This window comes from Copadichromis virginalis, linkage group LG7 (genome assembly GCF_057382275.1).
Source record: "Copadichromis virginalis isolate Kocher_CV1m ecotype Utaka linkage group LG7, C_Virginalis_male_GT1.1, whole genome shotgun sequence".
Lineage (NCBI taxonomy): Eukaryota > Metazoa > Chordata > Actinopteri > Cichliformes > Cichlidae > Copadichromis > Copadichromis virginalis.
In genome coordinates, this window is record NC_140624.1 from 59,608,869 (window position 1) to 59,635,049 (window position 26,181).

General features: G+C 40.0%; 1 protein-coding gene across 2 annotated transcripts in view; it reads left to right on the plus strand.

Moving 5' to 3' along the window:
* The window catches only part of tln1 (talin 1), a 57,286-nt gene that overhangs the window by 27,905 nt on the left and 3,200 nt on the right, over window positions 1-26,181 (plus strand). For both annotated transcript variants that reach the window (XM_085464504.1, XM_085464505.1), the window contains exons 19-55: window positions 25-192; window positions 334-628; window positions 2,608-2,774; window positions 2,878-3,006; window positions 3,545-3,658; window positions 4,240-4,353; window positions 5,113-5,247; window positions 5,612-5,740; window positions 5,895-5,997; window positions 7,837-8,045; window positions 8,170-8,289; window positions 8,701-8,898; window positions 9,141-9,280; window positions 9,383-9,476; window positions 9,695-9,784; window positions 10,396-10,518; window positions 11,440-11,583; window positions 11,682-11,843; window positions 12,369-12,509; window positions 12,645-12,826; window positions 13,480-13,612; window positions 14,109-14,210; window positions 14,351-14,521; window positions 14,647-14,895; window positions 15,894-16,013; window positions 16,106-16,252; window positions 16,424-16,590; window positions 16,955-17,138; window positions 17,649-17,774; window positions 19,068-19,184; window positions 19,547-19,732; window positions 20,026-20,133; window positions 21,971-22,076; window positions 22,476-22,600; window positions 23,022-23,147; window positions 23,304-23,366; window positions 23,447-23,629. In XM_085464504.1, the coding sequence (XP_085320630.1) occupies window positions 25-192; window positions 334-628; window positions 2,608-2,774; window positions 2,878-3,006; window positions 3,545-3,658; window positions 4,240-4,353; window positions 5,113-5,247; window positions 5,612-5,740; window positions 5,895-5,997; window positions 7,837-8,045; window positions 8,170-8,289; window positions 8,701-8,898; window positions 9,141-9,280; window positions 9,383-9,476; window positions 9,695-9,784; window positions 10,396-10,518; window positions 11,440-11,583; window positions 11,682-11,843; window positions 12,369-12,509; window positions 12,645-12,826; window positions 13,480-13,612; window positions 14,109-14,210; window positions 14,351-14,521; window positions 14,647-14,895; window positions 15,894-16,013; window positions 16,106-16,252; window positions 16,424-16,590; window positions 16,955-17,138; window positions 17,649-17,774; window positions 19,068-19,184; window positions 19,547-19,732; window positions 20,026-20,133; window positions 21,971-22,076; window positions 22,476-22,600; window positions 23,022-23,147; window positions 23,304-23,366; window positions 23,447-23,629 (5,370 nt within the window). The remainder of the gene's footprint in view (window positions 1-24; window positions 193-333; window positions 629-2,607; window positions 2,775-2,877; window positions 3,007-3,544; window positions 3,659-4,239; window positions 4,354-5,112; window positions 5,248-5,611; window positions 5,741-5,894; window positions 5,998-7,836; window positions 8,046-8,169; window positions 8,290-8,700; window positions 8,899-9,140; window positions 9,281-9,382; window positions 9,477-9,694; window positions 9,785-10,395; window positions 10,519-11,439; window positions 11,584-11,681; window positions 11,844-12,368; window positions 12,510-12,644; window positions 12,827-13,479; window positions 13,613-14,108; window positions 14,211-14,350; window positions 14,522-14,646; window positions 14,896-15,893; window positions 16,014-16,105; window positions 16,253-16,423; window positions 16,591-16,954; window positions 17,139-17,648; window positions 17,775-19,067; window positions 19,185-19,546; window positions 19,733-20,025; window positions 20,134-21,970; window positions 22,077-22,475; window positions 22,601-23,021; window positions 23,148-23,303; window positions 23,367-23,446; window positions 23,630-26,181) is intronic.

Below are 26,181 nucleotides of genomic sequence, written 5' to 3' on the forward strand. Positions count from 1 at the left end.
CTAACTGCTGTTTGCTTTTGGCAGGACATGCTGATGCAATTGGCTAAAGCTGTGGCTAATGCTGCAGCAGCTCTGGTGCTCAAAGCAAAGAATGTGGCCCAGAAGACAGAAGACTCAGCCCAGCAGAACCGGGTCATCGCAGCAGCAACTCAATGCGCTTTGTCCACATCTCAGCTAGTGGCTTGCACAAGAGTGAGAACTCGACTTTAATACAGTGTTCACCGTCTGATAGGGACAACTGTTGACTGAAACTGAAATGTTCTTTTTGCATTTGAGCCAAGCCTAAGGTCTTTCTACTTTTCTGTCCCACCAATAATCCTATCCCTCTTCAAGGTGGTGGCTCCAACAATCAGCTCTCCAGTGTGCCAGGAGCAGCTAATTGAGGCGGGCAAGCTGGTGGCTAAGTCAGTAGAGGGCTGTGTTGAGGCATCACAGGGAGCGACCAATGATGATGGTCTCCTGAAACAGGTGGGCATGGCTGCCACAGGTGTCACACAGGCTCTTAATGAGCTCCTTCAACACATCAAACAATATGCCAGTGGAGGCCATCCCATTGGACGTCATGGAGAAGCCACTGACCGCATTTTGGATGTCACTGAGAACATCTTTAGCTCTATGGGAGATGCTGGTAAGTGAAGGAAGCTAAAACTGTTTCCACAGGATGGCTTTGGATCCTTTTGTAATTTGAAATCTTTATAGGCTTTTTTTATACCCATAAAATTACATTCTCTAAAATGTGTTGTGAAGAATCTTGGTTTCCAGGAGCACCACTGGTTTACCCCAAATATGGAGTAGCATAGTTGAAGAAAAGCTGACACACAGGATATTCCATATATAATATCTATATATTAGAAAAGTCAGCATTTTTTTCACTTGTCACTGTTCAAAATCTTTTTATTTATTTTTTAAGATGTAATGTACTGGCAATGTAATATAGCAGTTTTCTGACCACTGAAAGCGCTTTAGACTACAAGTAACATTTTCACCATGCATTCATACAGTGCTTCATATTATACACTTCAAACTCATCCTCCACCTTATGTGCATGGCAATTTTTGAATCACCAGTTAACCTAAAATGCATCTCCTTGGACTGTGGGAGAAGCTGAAGTACTCACAGGAAACCCATAGTGATTCAGTGGGCACATTTAAACTCACAGTGAGGCCCAGCCGGAGTTCTTCTTTCTGTCAGGTGACACTAACCGCTCCACCAGCATGTTACCTGATCATATCTACATTAGTCTAGTTAAAAAAATATTCTCAGACTTCTTTTTAAGAGGCTAGTGCTAGAAAACAGTATGTAAAATCATGTAAAAGTAATTTCGTAATGGTAAGCTAAGTGATTAAAATCTGAGATGATCTTGAAAATGCATTATTACCTTATTATTATAAGTTTTACAGCTTGAAAATAACAAAAAAGGAAAAGAAGGTTTTACAAAAGTTTTACATATACTGTGATCCTTGCGTACTTCTATGTATGTTTCTGTTTGGAGGCTTATGACAAGGACATCTACTTCTGTGAGATTCTTGGCCTGTCTCGCATCAGCTGCTCCTCTAACTATCTGTAATTTTTCAGTAATCTTTGGTTCATGTTTGTGACTGTTGATGCCTCAAAACCTTGAGCTTGTGCCTCTTGATGTTGTCTATAATCAGCAGCTTGCTTCCAGACTTTTCTGTTTTTAACCAGACTCCCATTGAGAAATCAGTGGGACCAGTGGGACAGGTGATATTAGCTATTTGCGATACACCACTATCTGGATTCATAACTGAAGATAAATCCATCCATGAATTTTTCTGGGGCTGGGTCTCCAGGACAGCAGCCTAAGCAGAGAGCTTTGTCTGAGGGAACACCGAGGCCAGCCAAGAGATATAATCTATTACTATGTGCATATTAGTATTGTACAGCACTTTGGTCTACCAGGTGCTATATAAATAAATAAATGATGATGATGATGATGATAATCTCCCCAGCATGCCTCCTTCCGGTGGGACATGGCCAGAACTTCACCCGGGAGGCATCCTTGGGAAAAACACACTTGAATAATTTGTGTTTGCTATATAGTTTGTCCACCAGATGGCAGTCTATAACTTCTTTCCTAGGAACAAATATTTGAAGCACAGCAAACAACTGATCCACATTTATTTGTGAAAATAAAATAGGATTATTTTCGAACTGCTTTATGGGATTATGTTAGTAAGCACTCATAAACAGCTACACATAACTAATGTTAGGGAGATCCATTTATGTTTTGTGAAAAAAAGCATCAGTCTTAAAAATCCTAAATCATTTAAGTTTTTTGAAATATAATATTCTTCTTGTCTGTTATCGTTTAGTTTAACCTCCACTTTTCATGCTAATTATATTACGTTACCTTTTCTACATTCTTAGAACCTTCTGTTTTGTGGGACATGGTTAAGGAGTTGATTATTTAGAAAGAGTTTTTATACTATGCTTGCTCAGAATATTAAAATAATATTTCTTCTTTAGCTTTCTGCCTTCTAAAGATCAATTTATATTCTTCTCACACAACTGTTGGAAGGACGAAATTTTCTTTATTGTTTTTTTAATCATCACATTTTTCTCCATCTTTCTTTTTTGCTACACTAGGTGAGATGGTCCGTCAGGCTCGTATCCTTGCTCAAGCCACCTCTGATCTGGTCAATGCTATCAAGATGGATGCAGAAGGAGAGTCTGACCTAGAGAACTCACGCAAGCTTCTTTCTGCTGCCAAGCTGCTGGCTGATGCCACAGCCAAGATGGTGGAGGCCGCTAAGGTCTGCCTTTGTCTTTTTCTTTTTTTTAAACTCTGTGGATAAGACTGTGTTATCATTTTGTTGATTTGTTGGTTTAATATATAATGTGAATATTTTATCCCAGGGTGCAGCAGCAAATCCCGACAGTGAGGAACAGCAGCAGAAATTACGAGAGGCGGCTGAAGGTCTCCGCATGGCCACCAACGCTGCGGCGCAGAATGCTATCAAGAAACGCCTAGTCAACAAACTGGAGGTAACACCCCCAACCGATTTGGAAGATAGCTGCCTCTCCCTGAACTTGGTTGCGCTGGAGTTTTCTTCCTGTTAAAAGGGAAATTTTCCTTCCTACTGTCACCGTCATCTGATTGTTGGGGTTTTCTCTGTATTATTGGAGGGTCTTTACCTTGCAATATAATGCACCTTGAGACAACTGTTACTTTGATTTGGCACCATATAAATAGCATTGAATTGATTTACCACAAAAATGCTTTTAAAATGATGTCTGATGCTGATGCAGCTATTTCACACCCAACCACGATCGGTGGAACTCTGAATATTTCTTAAACACTTTAGTACAGCGTCTCTTTTGGGAATATAACTAAGTTTAACTTTGTGGCCTGTCTGACATGATGCTTAATTATAATACTGGCTTCAGTAACTTCCTGTTTTAACTTTAAAAGTTTAACATTTGCATCTTATTATTAGTTCTGTCTGAGTCATTTCCCTGATTATTGCTAGTCTTGTGCTCTTTGCTGTTTTTTTTGACTTGTCGTGTTCCTTTTTTCTGGCAGAACGCAGCCAAACAAGCAGCAGCAGCAGCCACTCAGACCATTGCTGCTGCACAACATGCAGCCTCAACCAACAAGAACCAGGCTGCCCAGCAGCAGCTTGTTGTGGGCTGCAAGGTAAAAACTCAGTACTTGCTTTGGTTTATATAAACATATATGGAACTAAGCTTGCTATGTAGAATCAACAATCAGTGGTACAAACAGTAAATTTCATGGAGGTTTTGGGTCTTTTTTTAAAAAAGATATATGGACAACCTAATATCGTCTTGTAGTGATTGACCCGACACACTGTATCACTTTGAGGAGTATCACTTGAGCTCACTCTCCCACTCCTCCCCTGCAGCTGAGCCACACCTCTGCCACACTCCTATTAATAAACTTGATATACTCAAAGAAATGATAAATAAAAATTACATTTTCTCATAATTAAAACAATGTAAAAAAAAAAAACCCAGAGTATTCCCACTAATAGTAAGTACATGCCTTTATCTATTATCTTTCAAATCTGTGAGAATCAGACGATCCACACCAGGTATGATGACTAGAACCTTTTAAAGGAGGGACAGACTGGAGTGTACAGAGGTTTCTAAACCCTTCAAACTGAAGGATCTGAATGCGACTGTCCACCTTAGCAAAGTTATGCTTGTTGTGTTAAGATATTTTTAAAAACTGTATTGTGTGTGTGTGTGTGTCTCCAGGCTGTCGCAGAGCAGATCCCTCAGCTGGTTCAGGGAGTCAGAGGCAGCCAGTCTCAGCCTGACAGCCCAAGTGCACAGCTGGCTCTCATTAGTGCCAGCCAGAACTTCCTGCAGGTGACTGTCACACCACCAACTTCACTGAGTGACAGCAGACTAACAAAACAACAGAAGAGTATAGCTATGTAACTGTGTTACAGTCATAATAAACAGCCACAAACAGATTGTGGCCTCATTGTTTTGAGCAACAAATCTTAAAACACAGACAGAGTAACACTGTTGTCTGTCACTGGGTTAGAAATCTTTTCTGATGATTTTACTGCAACCTGGGAATTTTCTGTGTCACCAATGTGTCTTTTTTAGGTAGCTAAATCACTGATAACTTATGCCATGCATGTAACCTGGTTGCATCTTTCAGTTTAACCTTTTTTGTGATTTCTTGCCTCTTTGGAACTAAAGGAGACCACCCAAACACATGCGATATCATTGGAAAGTCAAGATGTTGTCTATTGAACACATTTAGTAGTAACTTAGTAGGGTAGCTCAAATAAGTCAAAAGATATAGACCAAAAACTAATTTCCATTATAGAGGACATAAATGAATAGGCTGGGTCTCAGTAGGTTAGGGGGAGATGAAAAAGAATAGTCAGAAACCTGAAAACAATATGGCTTGGCACTGTCTATATTTTCATTGAGTTTTTTTTATTGATTATATGTTTATTTACACCATTATTAACTAGAGATAAGAATGAGGAGATGTAAACGCACTTCTAGCAAAAGTTTTAGGAAAAGCAAACACTTTATAGTCCCTTTCTTTTTTAGAATGAATTGCTTTAAATCAAAACCAATGCAACATGTCTCTCTTCCCTCTACCAGCCCGGTGCTAAGATGGTTACAGCCTCCAAAGCTGCTGTTCCCACCATCAGTGACCAGGCTTCAGCTATGCAGCTCAGCCAGTGTGCTAAAAACCTGGCCAGTGCCTTGGCAGAGCTCCGCACTGCCTCACAAAAGGTAGTACTAATTATATATATTCATCAGTTTGATTCTGAGAAAGATTTCAGCGTTCATTGTACTGTGCTAGCTGGAGTCAGCAAAGTGAGTGAAAGACCTAAGAAACACTCATGCATGTTTGAACTTTTGTGAAATGATATCATACAGGAATGATCTAATTCTCCAGATTTCTTTTTACTGTTTTAGATTAAGAAATACATGAATTTCCAGATTTCTAACAGATGGCCTATTTTTTTGGTCAATGAATCAAGTGAAGCAATTATGGTGTAGAACTTTTTTCTGATTTTTTTTGACTGATATCTAATTCATGCAAGATATAACTATGTTTTATTTAACTAATCACAGATATTTTTGTGTATCTTAGGCTCAGGAAGCTTGTGGACCACTGGAAATAGACAATGCTCTATCAACGGTGAGAGATTTGGAAAAGGAGATTCAAGAGGCCAAGGCATCAGCAGAAGAAGGCAAACTTAAACCACTACCAGGAGAGACGGTAAGGAACACTGAAATAGTTTTGGTTCACTGGACAACACCATGAACGAAGCATAAACATAACATTTTTTTAATAATAATAATTGGTGAGTTATTTTCAAAAGGTAGGAATGGTTGATAATGTTTCTTTCCATGTCTTCTGCTGTGTTGTTCAGCTTGAGAAATGCTCCCAGGATCTGGGTAACAGCACCAAGGCTGTGAGCTCAGCCATAGCCCAGCTGCTGAGTGAAGCCACCCAGGGAAATGAGAACTACACTGGTGAGTTTAACATAACCAGAATGTCAGCTATTAAGTATATTTTTTGTTCAAGAGGAAAAATAGTACAATAAAGCTTTACTTGCAATGAGATGTGACAGGATGAAACGGCAATACGAGTCTGTCACTTTAAAAATGGGTTTGTTTCTGATCCCAGTCAAATTTTTATAGTAGGGCCTTTACCTTACAGCAGCGGTCCCCAACCCCCGGGCCTCGGACCGGTACCGGTCCGTGAGTCGTTTGGTACCGGGCCGTGAGAGTTGAGGATCAGGTGTGAAATGTATGGTTTTCAGGGTTTTTATCGGTTTTCAGCGTTATTTTGTTATCGTTTTTATCGTTAACTTGGTTTCCCTGGGTCTTTTCTTCTTTTTTTCGGTACCGGTACTGGTTTTATTTTGTTGTATTTATCCGCGACACCTTAAAGGCCGGTCCGTGAAAATATTGTCGGGCATAAACCGGTCCGTGGCGCAAAAAAGGTTGGGGACCGCTGCCTTACAGTATAAAGCACATGTGGCATCTTTTGTTGTGATTTGGTGTTGAGTGATATACCATTCTTAGGGCATAGGCTTTAGTATGGTGTCATCCCATGCTTTGCCGCTATAACAGCTTCAACTCTTCTGGGAAACCAAATCACAACAGCAGTCACCTCAAGCCACTTTATATTGTAAGGCAGACCCTACAATAATACATGCTATGAGCAAGCACTTTGGCGACAGTGGGAAGGAAAAACTCCCCTTTAAAAGGAAGAAACCTCCAACAGACCCAGGCTCAGGGAGGGGCGGCCATCTGCTGCAACTGGTTTGGGTGAGAGAAGGAAGACAGGATAAAAGACATGCTGTGGAAGAGAGTCAGAGATTAATAACAAGTATGATTCAATGCAGAGAGGTCTATTAACACATAGTGAGTGAGAAAGGTGACTGAAGAAGAAATAGTCAATGCATCATGGGAATCTCCCAGCAGCCTACACCTGTTGCAGCATAACTAAAGGAGGATTCAGGCTCACCTGATCCAGCCCTAACTATATGCTTTAGCAAAAAGGAAAGTTTTAAACCTAATCTTAAAAGTAGAGATAGTGTCTGTCTCCTGAATACAAACTGGAAGCTGGTTCCACAGAAGAGGGGCCTGAAAACTGAAGGCTCTCCCTCCCATTCTACTTTTAAATACTCTAGGAACAACAAGTAGGCCTGCAGAGCGAGAGCGAAGTGCTATAAGGATATTAAGATCAGATGGGGCCTGATTATTCAAGACTTGAATAATGTGAGGAGCAGGAATTTGAATTCAATTCTGGATTTAACAGGGAGCCAATGAAGGGAATCCAATATAAGAGAAATATGCTCTCTCTTTCTAGTCCCTGTCAGTACTCTCACGGCAGCATTTTTTGATTAACGGAAGGCTTTTCATGGAGTTTTTAGGACATCCTGATAATAATGAATTACAGTAGTCCAGCCTAGAAGTAATAAATGCATTAACTAGTTTTTCAGCGTTGCTCTGAGACAGGACAAGATGGACAATTTGTAACATTTCTCATGGAATCAACAGAAGAAATAGGAACCAGTTTTGTTTCACTCATTCAATCCTTGCGTTAGGTCCCTGTTTAGACTGAAGTGGTTCAACAAAAAAACAACAAGACAATCTTGAAAATGGTCAAGTAGAATGTCTGGACTAAAGATGAGTGATGCAAAAGAAATGACGAGTGACTCAAGAATTTTGCATTATACTACATTTCAAAATATCTTTTTTATTAATTTAAACAAATTAGACCTTAGGCATTCCCAGACTGTAAATTTTGTATTATGTCTTTCTACGCACCAAAGTTTCTCTCCTCTGTCCTGTTGGATCCAGGTATGGCAGCCAGAGATGTGGCTCAGGCTCTAAAGTCACTAGCTTCGGCTGCCAGAGGAGTCGCTGCTACCACAGATGACTCAGCAGCACGTAGTGCCATACTGGACTGTGCTGGGGATGTCATGGACAAGTCATCCAACCTTATTGAAGAGACCAAGAGGGCCATTGCTAAACCAGGAGCTGCAGAGAGTCAGCAGAGATTGGCCCAGGTTAGAGCCAGACCGAGAGATTACAAATGCTTTTGTTTGGTAGCTACAGTAGTTTATTTCTGAATGTTTATATGTCTTTCATATAATAATGACAATCATCATGTGCATGTGTTTCTGTGTGAAGGTGGCTAAGGCGGTTTCCCAGGCCTTGAACAGATGTGTGAATTGCCTTCCTGGCCAGAGGGATGTAGACAATGCCATCCGCACTGTGGGCGAAGCTAGCAAGTCTCTCCTGGCTGATTCCGTTAGTACAAAATTAACAGTTTTTAACAAATGTAGATTTTAGTTACTGATAAAAAGATCTCAGGTGAATAGTATTTCACCCTGAAGCTATTCTATTAATCAATCAAGTTCCATCACCTACTGTTTTTCATAATTTTCCTGATCTCTCTTTTTTTCTCTTCTTTTTTTTTTTTACCTGTGAAACACAGTTGCACAGCAAAACTAGTCTTTCTTCTCCAAAATTGTACATATCATGGAACCCTGGAAGACAGTCTTTGGAGACAAGTTAATTGTGGATGCTTGAGGATGAAAACATAATTTATGAGTCAGGCCTAGTTGCTTACAGTTATAACCAAAGTTATAACCAGTTGTAGCCAATATTCTTTTCTATATTGCTACTTGCAGTATTAGAATTTTTTTCTTCCCAACATAGTTCCCGTCTAGTGGAAAGAGCTTCCAGGAGGTTCAAGCTCATCTCAACGAGGTTGCAGCTGGTCTAAATCAATCAGCCAATGAAGTGGTCCAGTCATCCAGAGGAACTACCCAGGACCTGGCCAGGGCCACTAGCAAATTTGGACAGGAATTTAGCAACTTCCTAGAGGCTGGTGTTGACATGGCTGGAACATCTCAGGTCAGTTTGAATGAGTTACCACCAGGCAAACTGTCGTCCAATTTTTTAAAACATGTATTTATGAGTTTTATATCCTCAAAAATGTACTGTCCTTTGTATCGTTGTGGTGTACCACGCAAAAAGCAGACACAGGTTCATATTCCAAGAAGCTGGGTCATCATGACACATGATTTAGGTGAAAAAATATTAATTGCAAAAGCCATAGAGTTTTCAGTGTCTTCACACTTCTTCCTTTCCTCTAGTCTAAGGAGGACCAGACCCAGGTGGTGTCTAACCTGAAGACAATCTCAATGTCATCAAGCAAGCTGCTTTTAGCAGCTAAAGCTCTGTCCACTGATCCTAGCTCCCCCAACCTCAAGAACCAGCTGGCAGCAGCTGCCCGGTAAAACCCCCCCACAAAAAAAACCCCAAACCAAAATAAAAAAATCAATTTTCTGCAGCTTTGGTTTTAACCACTTATCTGTCTTATCATTTGTCTTTGCAGGGCTGTTACAGACACTATTAACCAGCTCATCACCATGTGCACTCAGCAGGCTCCAGGTCAGAAGGAGTGTGATAATGCTCTCAGAGAGCTTGAGGTAACAGCCACCATCAAACAGTTTCTCTTTTTTATCTTTTCTTTAGCTTCCCATGTCCCGGACGCATCATAAAAATCTCTAAAACTGTATAATAATAATAATAAAGAAAACCATAAACAATCAATACATTTCAGTCATAGAGGTTGTGTGACACTCAGCTGAGTTGTACAGTTTAACAGTGTGAGTTTGTCAGGAATGTATGCTGTGTTTGTGTGCAGTCAGTGAAGGGGATGCTGGAGAACCCGACAGAAGCAATCACTGAGCTGTCATACTTTGACTGCATTGACAGTGTCATGGAGAACTCCAAGGTACTGTAGAATACACATCATTAATGCCTTTCTTTTATGGTTTTAGTTCTATTTTTTTAGGATTTTCAACATTGGCAGTTCCTGTCTAATTTGGAATAGGTAATAGACTGGAAACAGTAGAAGCGCGGGCTGTTTCTCCCACAGAAAAAAAGAGGACGTGATTCTATCAGATCACATATTCTCCGTCTTATTGCATCAGTTTAGACAATGTCATCAGAATCAGAATGCTTTATTAATCCCTAAGGAAATTATGCACATATACATTATGCCTATGAAAGTGTCATGTTTTTTTTTTTTTTTGCTGTGAGCTCCATCGGTTAGACAGTAACTAAAAGAAAATTTCTTGGTAATGATAAAAGATGAAATAAACAACATAATGAGCCAAAGCAAACGTGATACAAGTTTTAATTTCTTCTTGTTTTTCAACACCTTAAACTATTTAAGTATTTAAGCAATTTGTTTCGTCGGCAACAAACTACAAAGCTTGGATGTAGACTACAATGTTATGGTTCAGTCAGTGCTTTGTCAGTGCTTTAGCTTTACTCAATATCATCATTAAATGTGTGATGCTCCACTCTTTGATTTCTGATTCTCTTGTTATTTGTCAATAGGTCCTCGGTGAGTCCATGGCTGGTATTTCTCATAATGCCAAAAACTCCAACCTGCCCGAGTTTGGTGACTCAGTCAGTACTGGCTCCAGAGCTCTTTGTGGTCTCACTGAAGCAGCTGCACAGGTAAAATCCATACTGTAGATTACTGTATTATTGCCTTAAGACAGCAGCTCAGAGGCAAGTAAAGTATGCTGGTAACATGTCTATTTTGGCTTGCTACACACTAGAAGTATTTACATACTGCTGACTGTGGTCGTGAGGTCTCAGAATATGCGCTTTGAGCAAAAGAATGACAAGACCACGGAACTGAAGGTTAATAACATCATGGAGAAACTCGCGGTTCTCCAACGGGAGATTGAGAGACCAGTGTCGCAGTGTGAAAGAACAGCTTGAAATTCTCATGAGTTGTTGCAAAAGAAAAATTACCATCATAATCCGGCTACCCCTTCGGCGCCACCTGTGGGCTCAAGGCTGGAGCCGAACAACAACTCCCTGATAACGACTGTGTTGAGTCTGTTCCTTCCCATTCCCTACAAGGCCACCTGGGTTGGCTGGAAGACTGTTTACTTAGCCAGGCAGGGCGAAGGACACTATCTCAGCTGAACTATGGACACGCACACACATACATATACTGATACTGACGCATCACCCTCCCTACCCCGGATCCAACGCCACCTCCAACGCTTACCTCCCCTCTGATGTGGACATTGGGTCAGCTGGAGGCGCAGTCGAAGATTGCAGCGGTCCCAGATCAGATGTACGCACTGGAAAACGTTCCCATGTTACTGTCTGTGTTTATTGTGCTATGGTGTGTTGATATCTGTGCATTCCTGTATTATCCTTCTGTGTTACACATTTCGATGTTTTTTTTCCTCGCTACCTAGCCTGACCTGTCTCCCCAATGTGATGTTTGTGTATTGTATGTACGGTCGGCAAGGTCTGTCATCTCAGTTGTGGGCAAAAGACCTGCAACTGACAAATAAAGGCTATCTCATCTCGTCATCATCTCATACAATGAACTTATAGGTGATTTTATGTCTCTAGGCTGCCTATTTACTGGGTGTATCAGACCCCAACAGCACAGCAGGTCAGAAGGGCCTGGTAGACCCTGCTCAGTTTGCACGAGCCAATCAGTCTATTCAGATGGCCTGTCAGAACCTGGTGGACCCAGCTTGTACTCAATCCCAGGTAAATGCTTGCCTCACTGCAAGTAATTGTCAGTTTTATCAGATTTCTTTGACTGATTATTGAGTCTGAATGTGATGACCATTACTCTCCCCATGCAGGTGCTCTCCGCAGCAACCATAGTGGCCAAGCACACCTCTGCGCTCTGTAATGCCTGCAGATTGGCCTCCTCTAAAACTCCTAACCCTATTGCCAAGAGGCAGTTTGTCCAGTCAGCCAAAGAAGTGGCCAACACCACTGCCAACTTGGTCAAATCCATAAAGGTTTGTAATAAAAGCCATATCAAACACACATCAGTATCATTCATACACACACACCCACAGCTTGAGTGAAAAGGTTAATTATGATGTAGTGACAAGTATTAATTTACAAACTGAACTACAGTCAATTATGTTTAACTATCATTTAAGAATAGGATTTTCAAAAAAATGTAAGAAAAGTAATAAAAACATGTAAGAAATGTCTTTACTTTTAGTTCTCGGTCAGACATATTAGGGTTGTCGGACATATGTTTACTGAGACATGTCTTCCGGCCTTTATCCAGTATACATCTGAAAGTGTGTAAAAATGGAACAGTCGAATCCACGTTTTCCATAATAAAAGAAAACTAATAAAACTCATAAAAAAGGATTAAACAAGAGCTCATTAGCTCACTTTTGACAGCTATATTATTTAAACCTCTTCTTCCTTGCTACATTACACTGCTCTAGGAGGTAAACAGCTAGTCTTCTAGAACTAAATAGTGCTGAAAAATTCTTATGGAAGTCATGTCTGTGTCCCCTGCATAGGCTTTGGATGGAGCCTTTAACCAGGCGAACAGAGAAAAGTGTAAAGCTGCCACTGGCCCTCTAATAGAAGCTGTGGACAACCTGACTGCTTTTGCCTCCAATCCTGAATTCGCCAGCATTCCTGCTCAGATCAGCCCTGAGGTATTTCCAAGAGCTGCCATTACAGCATTGCTATGACACTAATGTGCCCTGTCATATCATTACAAGTTACAGAATCTAACATCAGGAGATTTTCATATTCTCAGATAGATCCTGATTTGTTATTCTCTGGTTCAGGGTCTTGCAGCTATGGAGCCCATTGTGGCAGCAGCTAAGACAATGCTGGAAAGCTCCACTGGCCTGATCCAGACTGCCCGTTCTTTGGCTGTCAACCCCAAAGACCCGCCCAAGTGGTCCGTGCTTGCTGGACACTCCAGAACTGTGTCTGACTCCATCAAGAAACTCATCACCAACATGAGGTAGACCCTGCTCTGCACACTGGCCTCTTCCACTACTACTACTGTCTGGGCTCCCTCTCAACCATCACACCTAGAAAACAGTGTAACAGTATATTATGTAAATGACCATGCATAATATAAATAATGCATAGATTTACACAATATTTTGTGTTATTTTGTAATGATCACAAAATTATTATTGGCCATTAAGTCTTGCATCATTTTTATGAGTAACGTGTTATTTAACCCAAACTTTGGAATAGATTTGTATCAGACTTTTGAATGACATATATAACATATAAGGGGGGTTGTTTAGTTTATTATAATTATTATAATAATAACTGTATAGCACTTAACACAGAGTTAAAAAAGTGCTTCACAGTTCAAATAAAAGCCACACAAACATACAGACACATAATCAGCTACACCGGCAGGCATTCACTCCAACATAGACACATACAGTCAAATAGTTGCAAACTATGGCCAAAAATGAAAGGGAAAAGATGAAGGGAACACTGACCTGGAATGAAAATTAAAATAATCTAAAAAAAAAAAAAGCCCAAACAAGTCAAAATGTAAAAAACTATAAAAGTAAGAATTGGTTCTCTGCTTAGATTGAGTCAAGCAGGTTATAAGAGTGTGTAGTAATTACACCCTTCATCTCATGTGTGCAGAGAAAAAGCTCCTGGCCAGAGAGAATGTGATGATGCTATTGAAGCGCTAAATGGCTGTATCCGTGAAGTTGATCAGGCCTCTCTGGCAGCCATAAGCCAGCACCTAACACCACGAGAGGACATCTCAATGGAGGTAAACATGCACACTCCACTATTAGTTTTTCACTGACTCTGTATGAATGCAGCAAGAAAATTGAATTGCTGTATCCTATACAAAATAAAAGCATTACACTTGATTGTTTGTTGTTTATTCTACGTTGAATATATATGTATGTGTCTATATGTATCTAATTTCACCTACTAAACCCCTGAAAAATCATGGTATGGATGTTACTGCCCCCACAGAATATTTCTTCCTGCCAATCCCCTGAACAGCCTGTGCATTGGTCCATGCTAGTTAGAATGACCATTTTACAAGAAGGAAAGTGAAAAGTTATTGTGAGGAAACACAAAAGTGTTTTGAGGGACAAACGGTTCAGGAAGCCACTGTGATGTAGTGTACTTCAGCATGCATTGTTCCTTGACCTGATGTGTAATAAGTCTGTTGGTAGACATAGTAAATGAAGCTGAATTTGGGGCTAATTTAAAGTATCTGAGTTTGACTGACAGTTCATATGTGTATGTTTTAGACTCTCCATGAGCAGATGGCTGCCTCAGTCCATGAGATTAGTAACTTGATTGATCCCGTGGCTGTAGCTGCTCGATCTGAGGCCTCCCAGCTGGGACACAAGGTAAACCTTAAGACAGCAACTTTTTACAGGCAACACAATTTGGACGATGTGATGGTCCAGCTACAGGCTGAAGTCTGACATGTTCCTTTTATTTTGGAATCAGTTTTGTACTTAAATAAAATTATTTGTTGCCCACACAGGTCTCTCAGATGGCCAGTTACTTTGAGCCCCTGATCATGGGAGCCATTGGCACAGCATCCAAGATTCTCAATAGTCAACAACAGATGGCTGTTTTAGACCAAACCAAAACCCTGACTGAGTCGGCCCTGCAGATGCTCTACACTGCTAAGGAGGCTGGAGGCAATCCAAAGGTAATGAAAGTTGAAATATAATGTCTTCTGGATATGTGTACTTGATTGTACTCTATGTGATTAAGTACCACTGAACACACTGAGCATTTTTGCACTGCTCACACCAATGTGCTTCCTTTATCTAGGCAGCCCACATGCACGAGGCCTTGGAGGAGTCCGTGCAGATGATGAAAGAAGCAGTGGATGACTTGGGTGCCACACTGTCTGAAGCAGCCAGTGCAGCTGGTGCAGTAGGTGGTATGGTGGACTCCATCAATGATTCCATCAATAAAATGGAAGATACACCAATGCAAGAACCTGAAGGCACCTTTGTGGACTACCAGACTACCATGGTTAAGACAGCCAAGGCCATCGCTGTGACTGTGCAAGAGATGGTAACATATTATGATAATAATGCATGGGGGATAGTTTTTGGTTTGTTGTTAGTCATTAATTTTTCCATTTAAAAGTTGAGCTCAGTTAGAAATTCTAAATGAATAAAGCATGCTCCCTCTTAGTGAGGATTGAGCATGAAAAAGTACCATATTAGGAGACAGCTGTGGGATTTCCTGTCATTGCCACTAAACAGTTATGAATGGAATAAAACAAATCACACCACAAAGGCTGTCATATGCAAAAACAGCAAGAGTATCGATTGAACATACTATTACTATTACTGCATCCTTTCAGTGGTTCAGGCCCTAAAATCTGGTAATTAGTATTTTGGCAGAACCTAAGCTGGGTAGTCCTCCAGTTTTTACTCCTCAGCTGTAAAAGACTGATGGGGTATTGTCATCACACCACCGGGTAGGTGGGCGAGCAGCGTGGACACGCTGTGAATGCAAAAAACTAGAGACCAAGGTGATGTAGGAGTTTCAAAATGATAACACAGGTGGCTCTACTAAAAAATCCTGACACAAGTCAGGAAAACTAAATGGAACCAACAAAACTGGAACGCATAGGCTGTAAACAGAGGATCATGCACACAGGTAACAAAGACACAGTACCACCCTAGGCGTAGCGTAGATTTACATGCAAGCCTTGGGACAACCTCACATTTCACCAATAGAATCAGACTTCTACCAGATAGATGTATGTTATTGAAAAATGTATCTTTTTTCTCCAACCGTAATATTATTTCTGTTACTTATCATTCTTTTCTTGCACTTTAATAGCATTCATTGTGATAAGGATATTATGAAGACAAAAACGCATACAAAGCCATGTGCAAACACACATAATTTCCACAAAAGCCTCTTGATTTCTTTATTATTGACACACTCATTAAATGATCGTATGAAACTCATGTTAGTAAATTTGCATCAATACTTAATTCATGTTGAAACATGTGTGGAACAAACTCGGTAACTAGCATCCTCTTATTTGTCTTCAGGTGACCAAGTCTAACACCAACCCAGATGACCTTGGAGGATTAGCTAACGAGCTGACCAATGAGTTTGGAAATCTTGCGAATGAAGCCAAATATGCAGCCGTTACTGCAGAGAATCATGAAGTAAATCAAACGAATGTGTCTAATGTGTGGAGTGTCTATACTTGGAAAGTGTCCTTTCCACAGTTTTCATGTTGTCATGTCTTTGTTTCCAGATTGGTTCTCATATTAAGAAGCAGGTGGGTGAGTTGGGTTTCACCTGCACAAGTCTGGTGACAAAAGCTGGAGCTCTTCAGTGCAGCCCTAATGACACCTTTACTAAGAAAGAGCTGATTGAAAGCGCACGGAAAGTCTCTGAGAAGGTCAGAACACAGGCTAACACATAACTTGTCTTTTGAATTCTTTTTTGGTCAGTTTGTCTTTATTAGATCAGCAGTGAAAAAAAATTAGACATTTTCTCCTACTCTGTGGTTTTTATTCTTAATTTACCTTTCCATTTATAAAACTTATAAGACTTATTGATTTTCTTGCAGGTCTCCCATGTGTTAGCATCTCTGCAGGCAGGTAACCGTGGCACCCAGGCCTGCATCACTGCTGCCAGTGCAGTGTCTGGAATTATTGCAGACCTTGACACCACCATTATGTTTGCAACTGCTGGAACTTTGAACCGTGAAAATGCAGAAACCTTCGCTGACCACAGGTACTAATTAGAGACCCTCTGTAGGCTATATTACAGATGATTTGTTGATTTGACAAGTTGATTTGCAGTCTAGTGTCATGATATGATCAGGCTTTGTGAACATCAGCAATGCATTTTAAACATGCAAACATCTTATTCTGGCTTCAGAAACCAGCAAATTACCTTAGCCTTATTTTGAGAAAGTAAAAACTACAACTGGAGTAAGTAAGTAGTAGTGGAAGGAACTATGGCCCTGTTCTAGGAAGCATGTTTAGTGAAAATTCTAAATTTGTAAACCCCGGAATGATGGTTTCTGTACCAGAAAGAAAGATAAGGTCATTTTTGAGTCGAAGTCATATAATGTTCATCTTTGCTGTTTTTACAGGGAATGCATCCTAAAGACAGCCAAGGCTCTGGTGGAGGACACCAAGTTGCTGGTGGCTGGTGCTGGGGCCAGTCAGGAAAGGCTGGCCCAGGCGGCCCAGTCCTCAGTGTCCACCATTACCAAACTGGCAGATGTGGTAAAACTGGGGGCAGCCAGCTTGGGTTCCGAAGACCCAGAGACCCAGGTATGGATGCATTTTTGTCTGCTTCTATACTGGCAAATATGTATGTTTGCTTCTTATGAAAAGGTACAAATATATTAGACCGCCTGCCATAATAACAAGAAAAGCATTTTAGAAATCTGTCAAAAACTTGCTTAAAACTAAGGATTGTGTTATTATTCATTAGAAAAATATTAAAGTGAATTTTTTATGGCCAAATTTGAGCCAGCGTACTGACTTTTCTGAGAAGTCAGAAGTTAATCAAACATTTAACAACTAAAACTCATTTTACTGTTTAGGAATGCAAATAAATAGCTGTAATTTGGCTTCTTAATGAGAAAAAGAAATGTTTTTATTAAAGAGCTTGTGCATCCTAGTAGATGAACCATTATGGAAACAAAAATAATTATTGTAATTACCGATACTGTTAATTTAAGGCAGCTAGGGCATAAACCTTACATTGGGTGGTGATCAAATAATTTGTTAAGCACTGTATCAGATAACAATTTAAGCTCTGTGCCCTGCTGAGTACAGGTGGTGTTGATCAATGCAGTGAAAGATGTGGCCAAAGCGCTAGGAAACCTCATCAGCGCCACAAAGGCAGCTGCAGGCAAGCCTCACGATGACCCCAGCATGCTGCAGCTTAAAAATTCTGCTAAGGTAAGATACAAAACTAGCAATCAGTTCAAGTCAGTTTTATTTGCTGACACTTTACAACAATAGACACCTTGACTTTTACGTGGTTGTAATTTTTAACAAAGCTTAAATATGTTTTTCTGGCTTGAACATTTCATTTAGCTACCTCCTATACTTTACAAGGAGTAGTTACAAGGGCTTGACACCATTTGAAAAAATAAGGCAACTTGAAATTGCCTTATAATGTGCAGGTCTGTGGTATAAAGGTACAATTTTACATGGCTACATTAAATCTGCTAAAAGTATACAAAAAAAAATAGCTGATTCTGAAAGGATCTGGTGGGAAGCACTTAGCGATTTTACACTGAATGACCAGAAGTTTTTATAAATGTGCAGTTCTATCTGTGCATTGACAGATTTGTAATGTTTTATTTTTCAGGAAATTATATTTATCATTGTCCACACATGAAATTATGGTCTAAAGCTACTGTTTCCCACATATTTATTGGCAAGCAAGTCATTGATTTTTCTTTTTACAATTTGAGAAAATATTTAAAGTTTAAAGTTTATGCTTCTAAGGACTTCAAAACATTCAGGATCTAAATACATGTCCAGATGCTGATATTGAACAGGTAGTGATATACACATATACATTTTGTTTTGGTTTAAGTTTTATAAAAGCACACAAAAAATAAAATTAATTCTAGATCCTGAAAACACATGATGATATAATGACAAATACAAACTTTTAAAAACAGTTTTATGTGTACATGCAGTTTTATTCTAGTCTAATTGCATGGAACCAAAATTGGAAAATTGAAGTATCAAGAGAGGATTTGTAATTATGTTGCAGTGAAATTCTTACCAGTACAATGAATACACGTTTAAGATTAACACATAAATCTTTTCAGTTGTTAGGATTATTTAAAAAGAGCCTTCACCAAATCCAGAGCACTTTGTACTTGGTCTGTATCCAGAAAAAAACACCCCTTCATGACCTTTTTAAATGTCAAAAACCTAAAAGCAACATCTTCTGGATGAAAAAAACCCAAAATGCTGTCCACTACAATAGAAAACAGACAGCATATGAAGAGAAGGAGAGACAAAAATATTTTCTAATATGTAACAAATATAATATATAAAATACTTTTTATTATATAGTGTATATATATTTAAATATTTCTGTTAAGTGCTACGTATTCTAAAAATCTAATTAAAATATGCTAGTGACATCTAGTTTAAAAATAATGTATCAAATATTTAAGATATTTTCATCACTCTAATGTATTACCACATAATTTGACCTGACTCCTCTAGGTGATGGTGACCAATGTAACATCGCTTCTGAAGACTGTGAAGGCTGTGGAGGATGAAGCCACCAAGGGGACGAGAGCTTTGGAGGCCACTATTGAACACATCAAACAGGAATTGGCTGTGAGTGTGGGATAAATGTTTCTTTACAGTTTAAGCCAGTTGGAAATACCCTGCCAAGGATTCAGTTAAAACACAGGAGATTCCTCCACAGGGGCCATGGCCATTTCCTAACCCCTGTTTCACAAGCCAGTGAAAAGCTTTTAGAATAAGAACCCTCATCTGCATAATATTAATATCTTCCAGTTCAAAACTTTTGAGGCAACTGCCATCTCAAAGATGTCTTATGGCAGCAAGAAGAGAGTTTTGACTAAAGGCCTTGGTGTTACATAAAATAGCTTTTGGGACCACGTGTCCTACCATGAGGTAAGTAAATTAATGCACAAGGAAAACTCACTAACATTCAACCTGGTTTTATCACACAGGTATTCAACAGTGCTGATCCTCCAGCAAAGACCACCACACCAGAAGAGTTCATCCGCATGACTAAAGGAATTACAATGGCAACAGCAAAGGCAGTGGCTGCTGGGAACTCTTGTCGTCAGGAAGACATCATTGCCACAGCTAACCTTAGCAGAAGGGCCATTGCTGAGATGCTGCATTCCTGCAAGGTACGGCAGACCATGAACTACTAAATAGTGTTTGTTCATGGGCTGCCAAACAAAGTTCAATGTGCAGTAATTAATGAGGTCTCAGAGAATAGTTTGGTAGGTATTTTTGTCATAATGACAAAAAATATATACATACAACTTAGACACTATAATATTGGCATTTCCAATATTCAAATTACATGGGACTACTTATAATCACATGCAGCTCTAGCCAGAATTACCTTTTAATATGAATAAGATATCTTTCTGCCCTTGCTATCACTGACTGACTTTTCTTACTGTTTGCCTTGCAGCAAGCTGCCTACCACCCAGAGGTCAGCAAAGACGTGCAAATGAGAGCTCTGCGCTATGGCAAAGAATGTGCTTCTGGATATCTGGGATTGCTGGAGCATGTATTGGTGGTAAGATGATATGGAGAGCAGTGAATAACAGGAATTTTAAGCCTCTGTCATGACAGCATTTACACCACAATCACTAGTACCTTCAGCAAGGAGAAATGCATAACAAGCACCTTTTTCAGAAATTCAGTCTGAAAGAATATAAAATTACATTAAAAAAAAAAGCAACATCTAGACTAAAGATGAAATAACTAGTAGATCAGTGTTCCAACATCCAGAAGAAGCAACTGCTATCACAACTAGAGATTGATGAGGTACAAAACAAATTCTACAGCAAGAGGGAGCCAAGACATCAGGTTAGGGGGGAGATTTCATCATTCCAACCCTCCAATCTCGGAGAGAGCGCTAATGGATGAGGCACGAGAATGGCTAACTAACTAAATGAAGAGATTTTATCATAAATTCAATGGGGATGAGGTGAACAGCACTAGAGACCAACTTCATGCCAATAACACAAGTATGGTATTTACTGAGGAGTTGCTCTGTCCCCACTGCTGTTCTGCATAAGCCTAAACCCCCTGAATGAGATCATTCATGGGACTGGCTATGGATGCCAACTACAGAATGGCGCAATTATGACTCATCACTTCTACATGGATGACATGAAGCTGTATGCCAAAGTGAATGAGACATCCACTTACTGCTAGGATTTACAGCAATGACATTGGAATGTCATTCGGACTGGACAAGTGCAATTGGATGGTAACAAGGAGAAGGAATGTAGTCAGAACTAAGCGGATTGCACTACCAGAAGGAGACTTTTCAGACATTGAGGACAGCTGTACCTCAGGAGAGAAATCTTCTGATCGGAAGGTTCGTGCTTTGGTCCTTGGCTGCTGCAGTCTGCATGCCAAATATCCTTTGGCAAGACACTCTCTGGTGAATCCATGAATCCATCAAAGTAAATATGTGTGTGAATTTTGGATAGAAAGCATTTTCTCAGGAAAAAAAGAGAAAAACATACTTATATAAATGGATGTGAATGGGTAAATGAGGCAAGTTGTATAAAGCAATTTGAGTGCTCAGGTAGAGTAGAAAAGAGCTATATAAAAACTAGTCCACAGCTTCAGATAGAACCTGGGTATCCCACAGGCAAATGGGAACCACGAAGAGGCCGCTAGGAAAGCTGCAACCACCAAATACCTGCAAAGAGTAAGGCAAGCCCTGAGGAGTCAGCTGAATAGGAAGAACAAAATCTGAGCAATCGACACCTATGCCCTGCTGGTTGTCAGATACCCTGCTGGAATTATAATATGGCCAAAGGAGTAGATAGAAGCCACTGACATCAAGACAAAACCCTCCATGCGTATAGGGTTTATCCCAAGTCCTGCAACCTGATACTGTACGCTAAGGGGAAGGAAGGAGGCTCATGACTTGAGTGTCAGAACCACTATCTAGGATGGCACAACATAGATCCCTGAGTATATCGGGAAGTTAGTCTAGTCTTGCTACACAACACAGTATAACTGAAAAAATGTAAACATACAGAAATAAAGTCGCATCTTGAATTTGAATAAAGAGCACAGAATTGTAATTTTACACTTTTTTTTTGTTTTAATTTTATGCATGTTTTCATCTATCCGCTCTGCTCTTATTGCCCCTGTACTTGATGTTCATCCAGATTTGTAGTTGAACTTTACTAAAAGGTGATATGATACAGGCTCATTACTGCCTTACTAGATAGTAAAGCTTAGATATTTGACTCAAAGGAGAGTGGCGTACGGTGCAATGTAATATCATCTACTTTGATTATCTTAGCATTAGTTTAGTACAGGCTGGGATTTGATTAATTCAAGTACATGCAGTAATAAAGTTTGTGACTTTCTTCCTTTATACACAGATCATCATGAAGCCATCTCATGATCTGAAGCAGCAGTTGGCCAGCTACTCCAAGCAGGTGGCAGGCTCCGTCACTGAGCTTATCCAGGCTGCTGAGGCCATGAAAGGTATCTAAATCTTTGATCTTTAACAACTTTGCCTGAAGTTAAAGGATTAATATATAGCACTGTTTTTTTTCTACTGTTCTGTAAAGCGCTATACAAATCCAAGTTTTTAATTGTCATTATTATTATTATTATCATCATCATCATTATTAGACACTAGATGGTATAAGATCAGGTAGTATTGATTTAGTCACTGTCTGTGTCAATAGGGAGTGTCAAATAGGAAACCTGTGTGGCATCCTATAGCCTCAATTTGCTACATGCCACCTAGGTAAACACTGCTACTAACTAGGTAAACCCCTTTTTGCCCATAGGATTCTAGGTTGGGGTTGATGGAAGAGTTTAAAATGTGTTTTTGAGCACAGAGTGACAGTACTCTTTTTTTCCCCCCGTGTCTTTTAGGCACAGAGTGGGTGGACCCTGAGGATCCCACTGTCATTGCAGAGAATGAACTGCTGGGAGCAGCAGCAGCTATTGAAGCTGCTGCCAAGAAACTGGAGCAGCTGAGGCCGAGGACTAAGCCCAAGGTCAGAGGGTTTTTTACAGAGCACAAGTATTCACACTGATCCTGTTAACCTCAACACCAGGTCACAGTCATTTTGTGTCACATCTCTTATGTGCTGACAACTACTCACAACACATATAATGGCAGCACCACAAAGCTTATTCTTGACGCTCTTAATACTTTTCATACTTATTAATTTATTCTCCAAACCAATATTTCCTGTAGACAAGCCCTATTCATTTTTTGTCTGAATATTTTTGTCTCAGCCTCTTTTTATTTATTCTTGCTGTCTTACTATTTATATTTAATTCCTGCACAGCTAGCGTGGGGAATCCATAGTTTCATTGTGCATGTACAATGACAATAAAGAGCTAGTCTGTTCTATTCTACAGTTAATCATAGTGCAGCATTTTTCTTTACTATTGGTTTGTTCTCTAAAACAGGAGGCCGATGAGAGCTTGAACTTTGAGGAGCAGATTCTGGAGGCAGCCAAGTCTATTGCAGCTGCCACCAGTGCTCTGGTAAAAGCTGCTTCAGCAGCACAGAGGGAGCTGGTGGCTCAAGGGAAGGTATGTGAGAACCAACAAAAGAACTGATATGTGCATTTAAACATAAGCGAAATCCCACAAATAAAGCTAATAATCATTTCTATCAAGGAGTTTAGTAACATTCATTCATAAATGTCATTTTGATGTCCGTCAAAAATAATTATCCTGGATTTTCAGGTGGGGGCAATCCCAGCTAATGCTGTAGATGATGGACAGTGGTCTCAGGGGCTCATTTCAGCTGTAAGTCTCCTGTTATAATTTTGTAATTTTTTTAAAGGTATTCCTAAAACATCTAACCACTGAGAACTTTGACTCCATAGGCTCGAATGGTCGCTGCAGCAACCAACAACCTGTGTGAGGCAGCAAACTCTGCAGTACAGGGACATGCCAGTGAAGAGAAGCTCATCTCATCAGCAAAGCAGGTGGCAGCCTCCACTGCTCAGCTGCTGGTAGCCTGCAAGGTCAAGGCTGACCAGGACTCACAGACCATGAAGAGGCTCCAGGTCAGCACTGCATGTTAATTTTGCTCAAGGCGCAAAAACACAGGAGAGCTACTATTACTTCTGTTACTGTGCCACTTTAAAAGGCCTTATTTGGCTAGATGCTGAGGTCAAAGTCACAACTGTCAAGAAGAGACAGAGTGTGTAGCCAGCCCGATAAATGAACATAAACAAAAGGACAAGGAAAGATGGCAAAAGACTGGCGGTAGTATTTAATACTGTCCAAGGTCAGTTTCACATTTTGTTTGTTCTGCATGAAAAAAAAAAACATTATTTATAACACACTTAACACAACTGGAGAGGTAAACATGACGTCATGGGTTATTATGGACAGTAACTCAGGAAGCGGGAACCCAGACAAAAGTGGTGCACAATGGTGAAAAGATGTTTCAATCGTGGCAGTTCCTTAAAGCTGTGCAGCCTTTGAACCATGTGTGAAATGACCCATTTAGCCAGACCCCTAACAGATGCATTGCAAAGCTAAGTGACTGTCATATTAAAATAGATGTAGCTGTGGTAGCATTTTAAGAGAAATAGCTATGTAGTGGTAAATGGTAAATGGCCTGTATTTATATAGCGCTTTACTAGTCCCTAAGGACCCCAAAGCGCTTTACATATCCAGTCATCCACCCATTCACACACTGGTGATGGCAAGCTACTTTGTAGCCACAGCCACCCTGGGGCGCACTGACAGAGGCGAGGCTGCCGGACACTGCCGCCACCGGGCCCTCTGACCACCACCAGTAGGCAACGGGTGAAGTGTCTTGCCCAAGGACACAACGACCGAGACTGTCCAAGCCGGGGCTCGAACCGGCAACCTTCCGATTACAAGGCGAACGCCCAACTCTTGAGCCACGATCGCCCTTGTAAATATGTAGATCACTACATATTTACAAGGATATCACTGAATTGTTTGTATTGAGTTTGTTTTAGCTTGAGCCATTTTCTCAAGACTGAAAAGCAAAGAGTTAGGTCCAAAATTAGATCTGACATGGGCAAATTCACCGTGAGATGTGTGCTCGTCATCTCTACTTATGATTCCAACACTACAGTTCTACTGAAGGGACAATAACATTAGTCATTCTGCAACAGCTGAGGCTTTTAGAGAGCACACAGTATATTATAGTGTATTAATAGGCTGGAATTTCAAAGTTTAGGGTTACAGGTGAGCTGCGTGATTTGTACAGCTGCTAACAAGGATTAGCATGCTCTATATTTGGCACAAGTAAGAATGCCCTTTGCATATTGCTTTCTTTCAGTATTTATTAAATGCTGCTCAGAGATGTATTTCTTTCTGTGACATCATTGGGTATATAATTTCAGAATGGGCAAAGCTCCTGCAGAGTAGGTGTTTAAGGCTCAGAAATTGGTTATATAATGATAGTAAAGCATTTTCACAGGTTTGGTATAACAAATTAGTGACTCTTTAAAAAGATGTAAAACCTTTTTCTTCTTGCTCAAACTCTGCTCAAAAGAGTTGTTATGACCTTTTAGGTGTAACTGATGCTCGGCAGTTGCAAGACATAACAGAAAGTACAAGTATTTCCTGTCACTTCATCCACCCAAAAATACTATCTTTGAGTGTAGCTGTGAGCACATCGGCCTGCCAGCCCAACTCATATTCTCTGATCCAATCAGCAGTGGCTTATCTCCTCCTCTTTTGGACCTGCAGCTGCCACCACAGTAATTCTCATACATTTATGTCTACAAGAGCTCTGGAAACAATCTACCCAGTCCACACATAGCACTAAGAACTGGAAATATTAGCCTTGATCTATGATTACACTAGAACCATTTGCTCTTAGCTATATTCTGTATTAATGGTTCCTCTATTAAATGTTTGAATATTTCTGGAAAGAAGGATTTTTGAACTCTTTTTTTTATTGCAGCCAGTAGTTTGTGGATAACACAGTTAATATTTTATGTTATACCACCTACAAAAATCTAATATTTCATATTAATTAATTTATAAGAAGAATCCTCGCAATCATATGCCACAATAACATTTTCTGTTAGCAAACGAATAAAAAGTCACACAACATAATGTCCATTGATGCTGTCTGCAATGTTGCCTTCTTGTAGTTCAGTCTTCTCAGTTTTGACTGCTTTACCTCTGGCATCACAGAGCACTTCTCCTGTCCGAATGACATTCCGATGTCATTGCTGTAGATCCTAGCAGTATGGATCAGTGAGTCCATGTAGAGGTGTCTAATGATTCTGTAATTTTAAAGCAAGTTCCAACTTGACCACCTCAGAATTAGATGAACAAAAATGAGCTGTGTTAATAATAAAAATATATTTTTAGTTTCAGGTACTATAGTTACTAGGCTTAAATGTTGTGCTTTTTAATTTACCTTTGTTTTTCTGTCATTTGGACATCAGCACAATGTAAACTGCACATCAAGCACTTGGAACTGCCTAATGTAGCCATGTTTTTACACTAGCAAATATAGCTTACGGCTGTAACATTGAGAGACGTTGTTCTATTGGCTTGTGTTGTTGTTGTAGTGCCACTCAGGCTGTTAAAGTTGCGAACATTTCACCACAGCACTCGT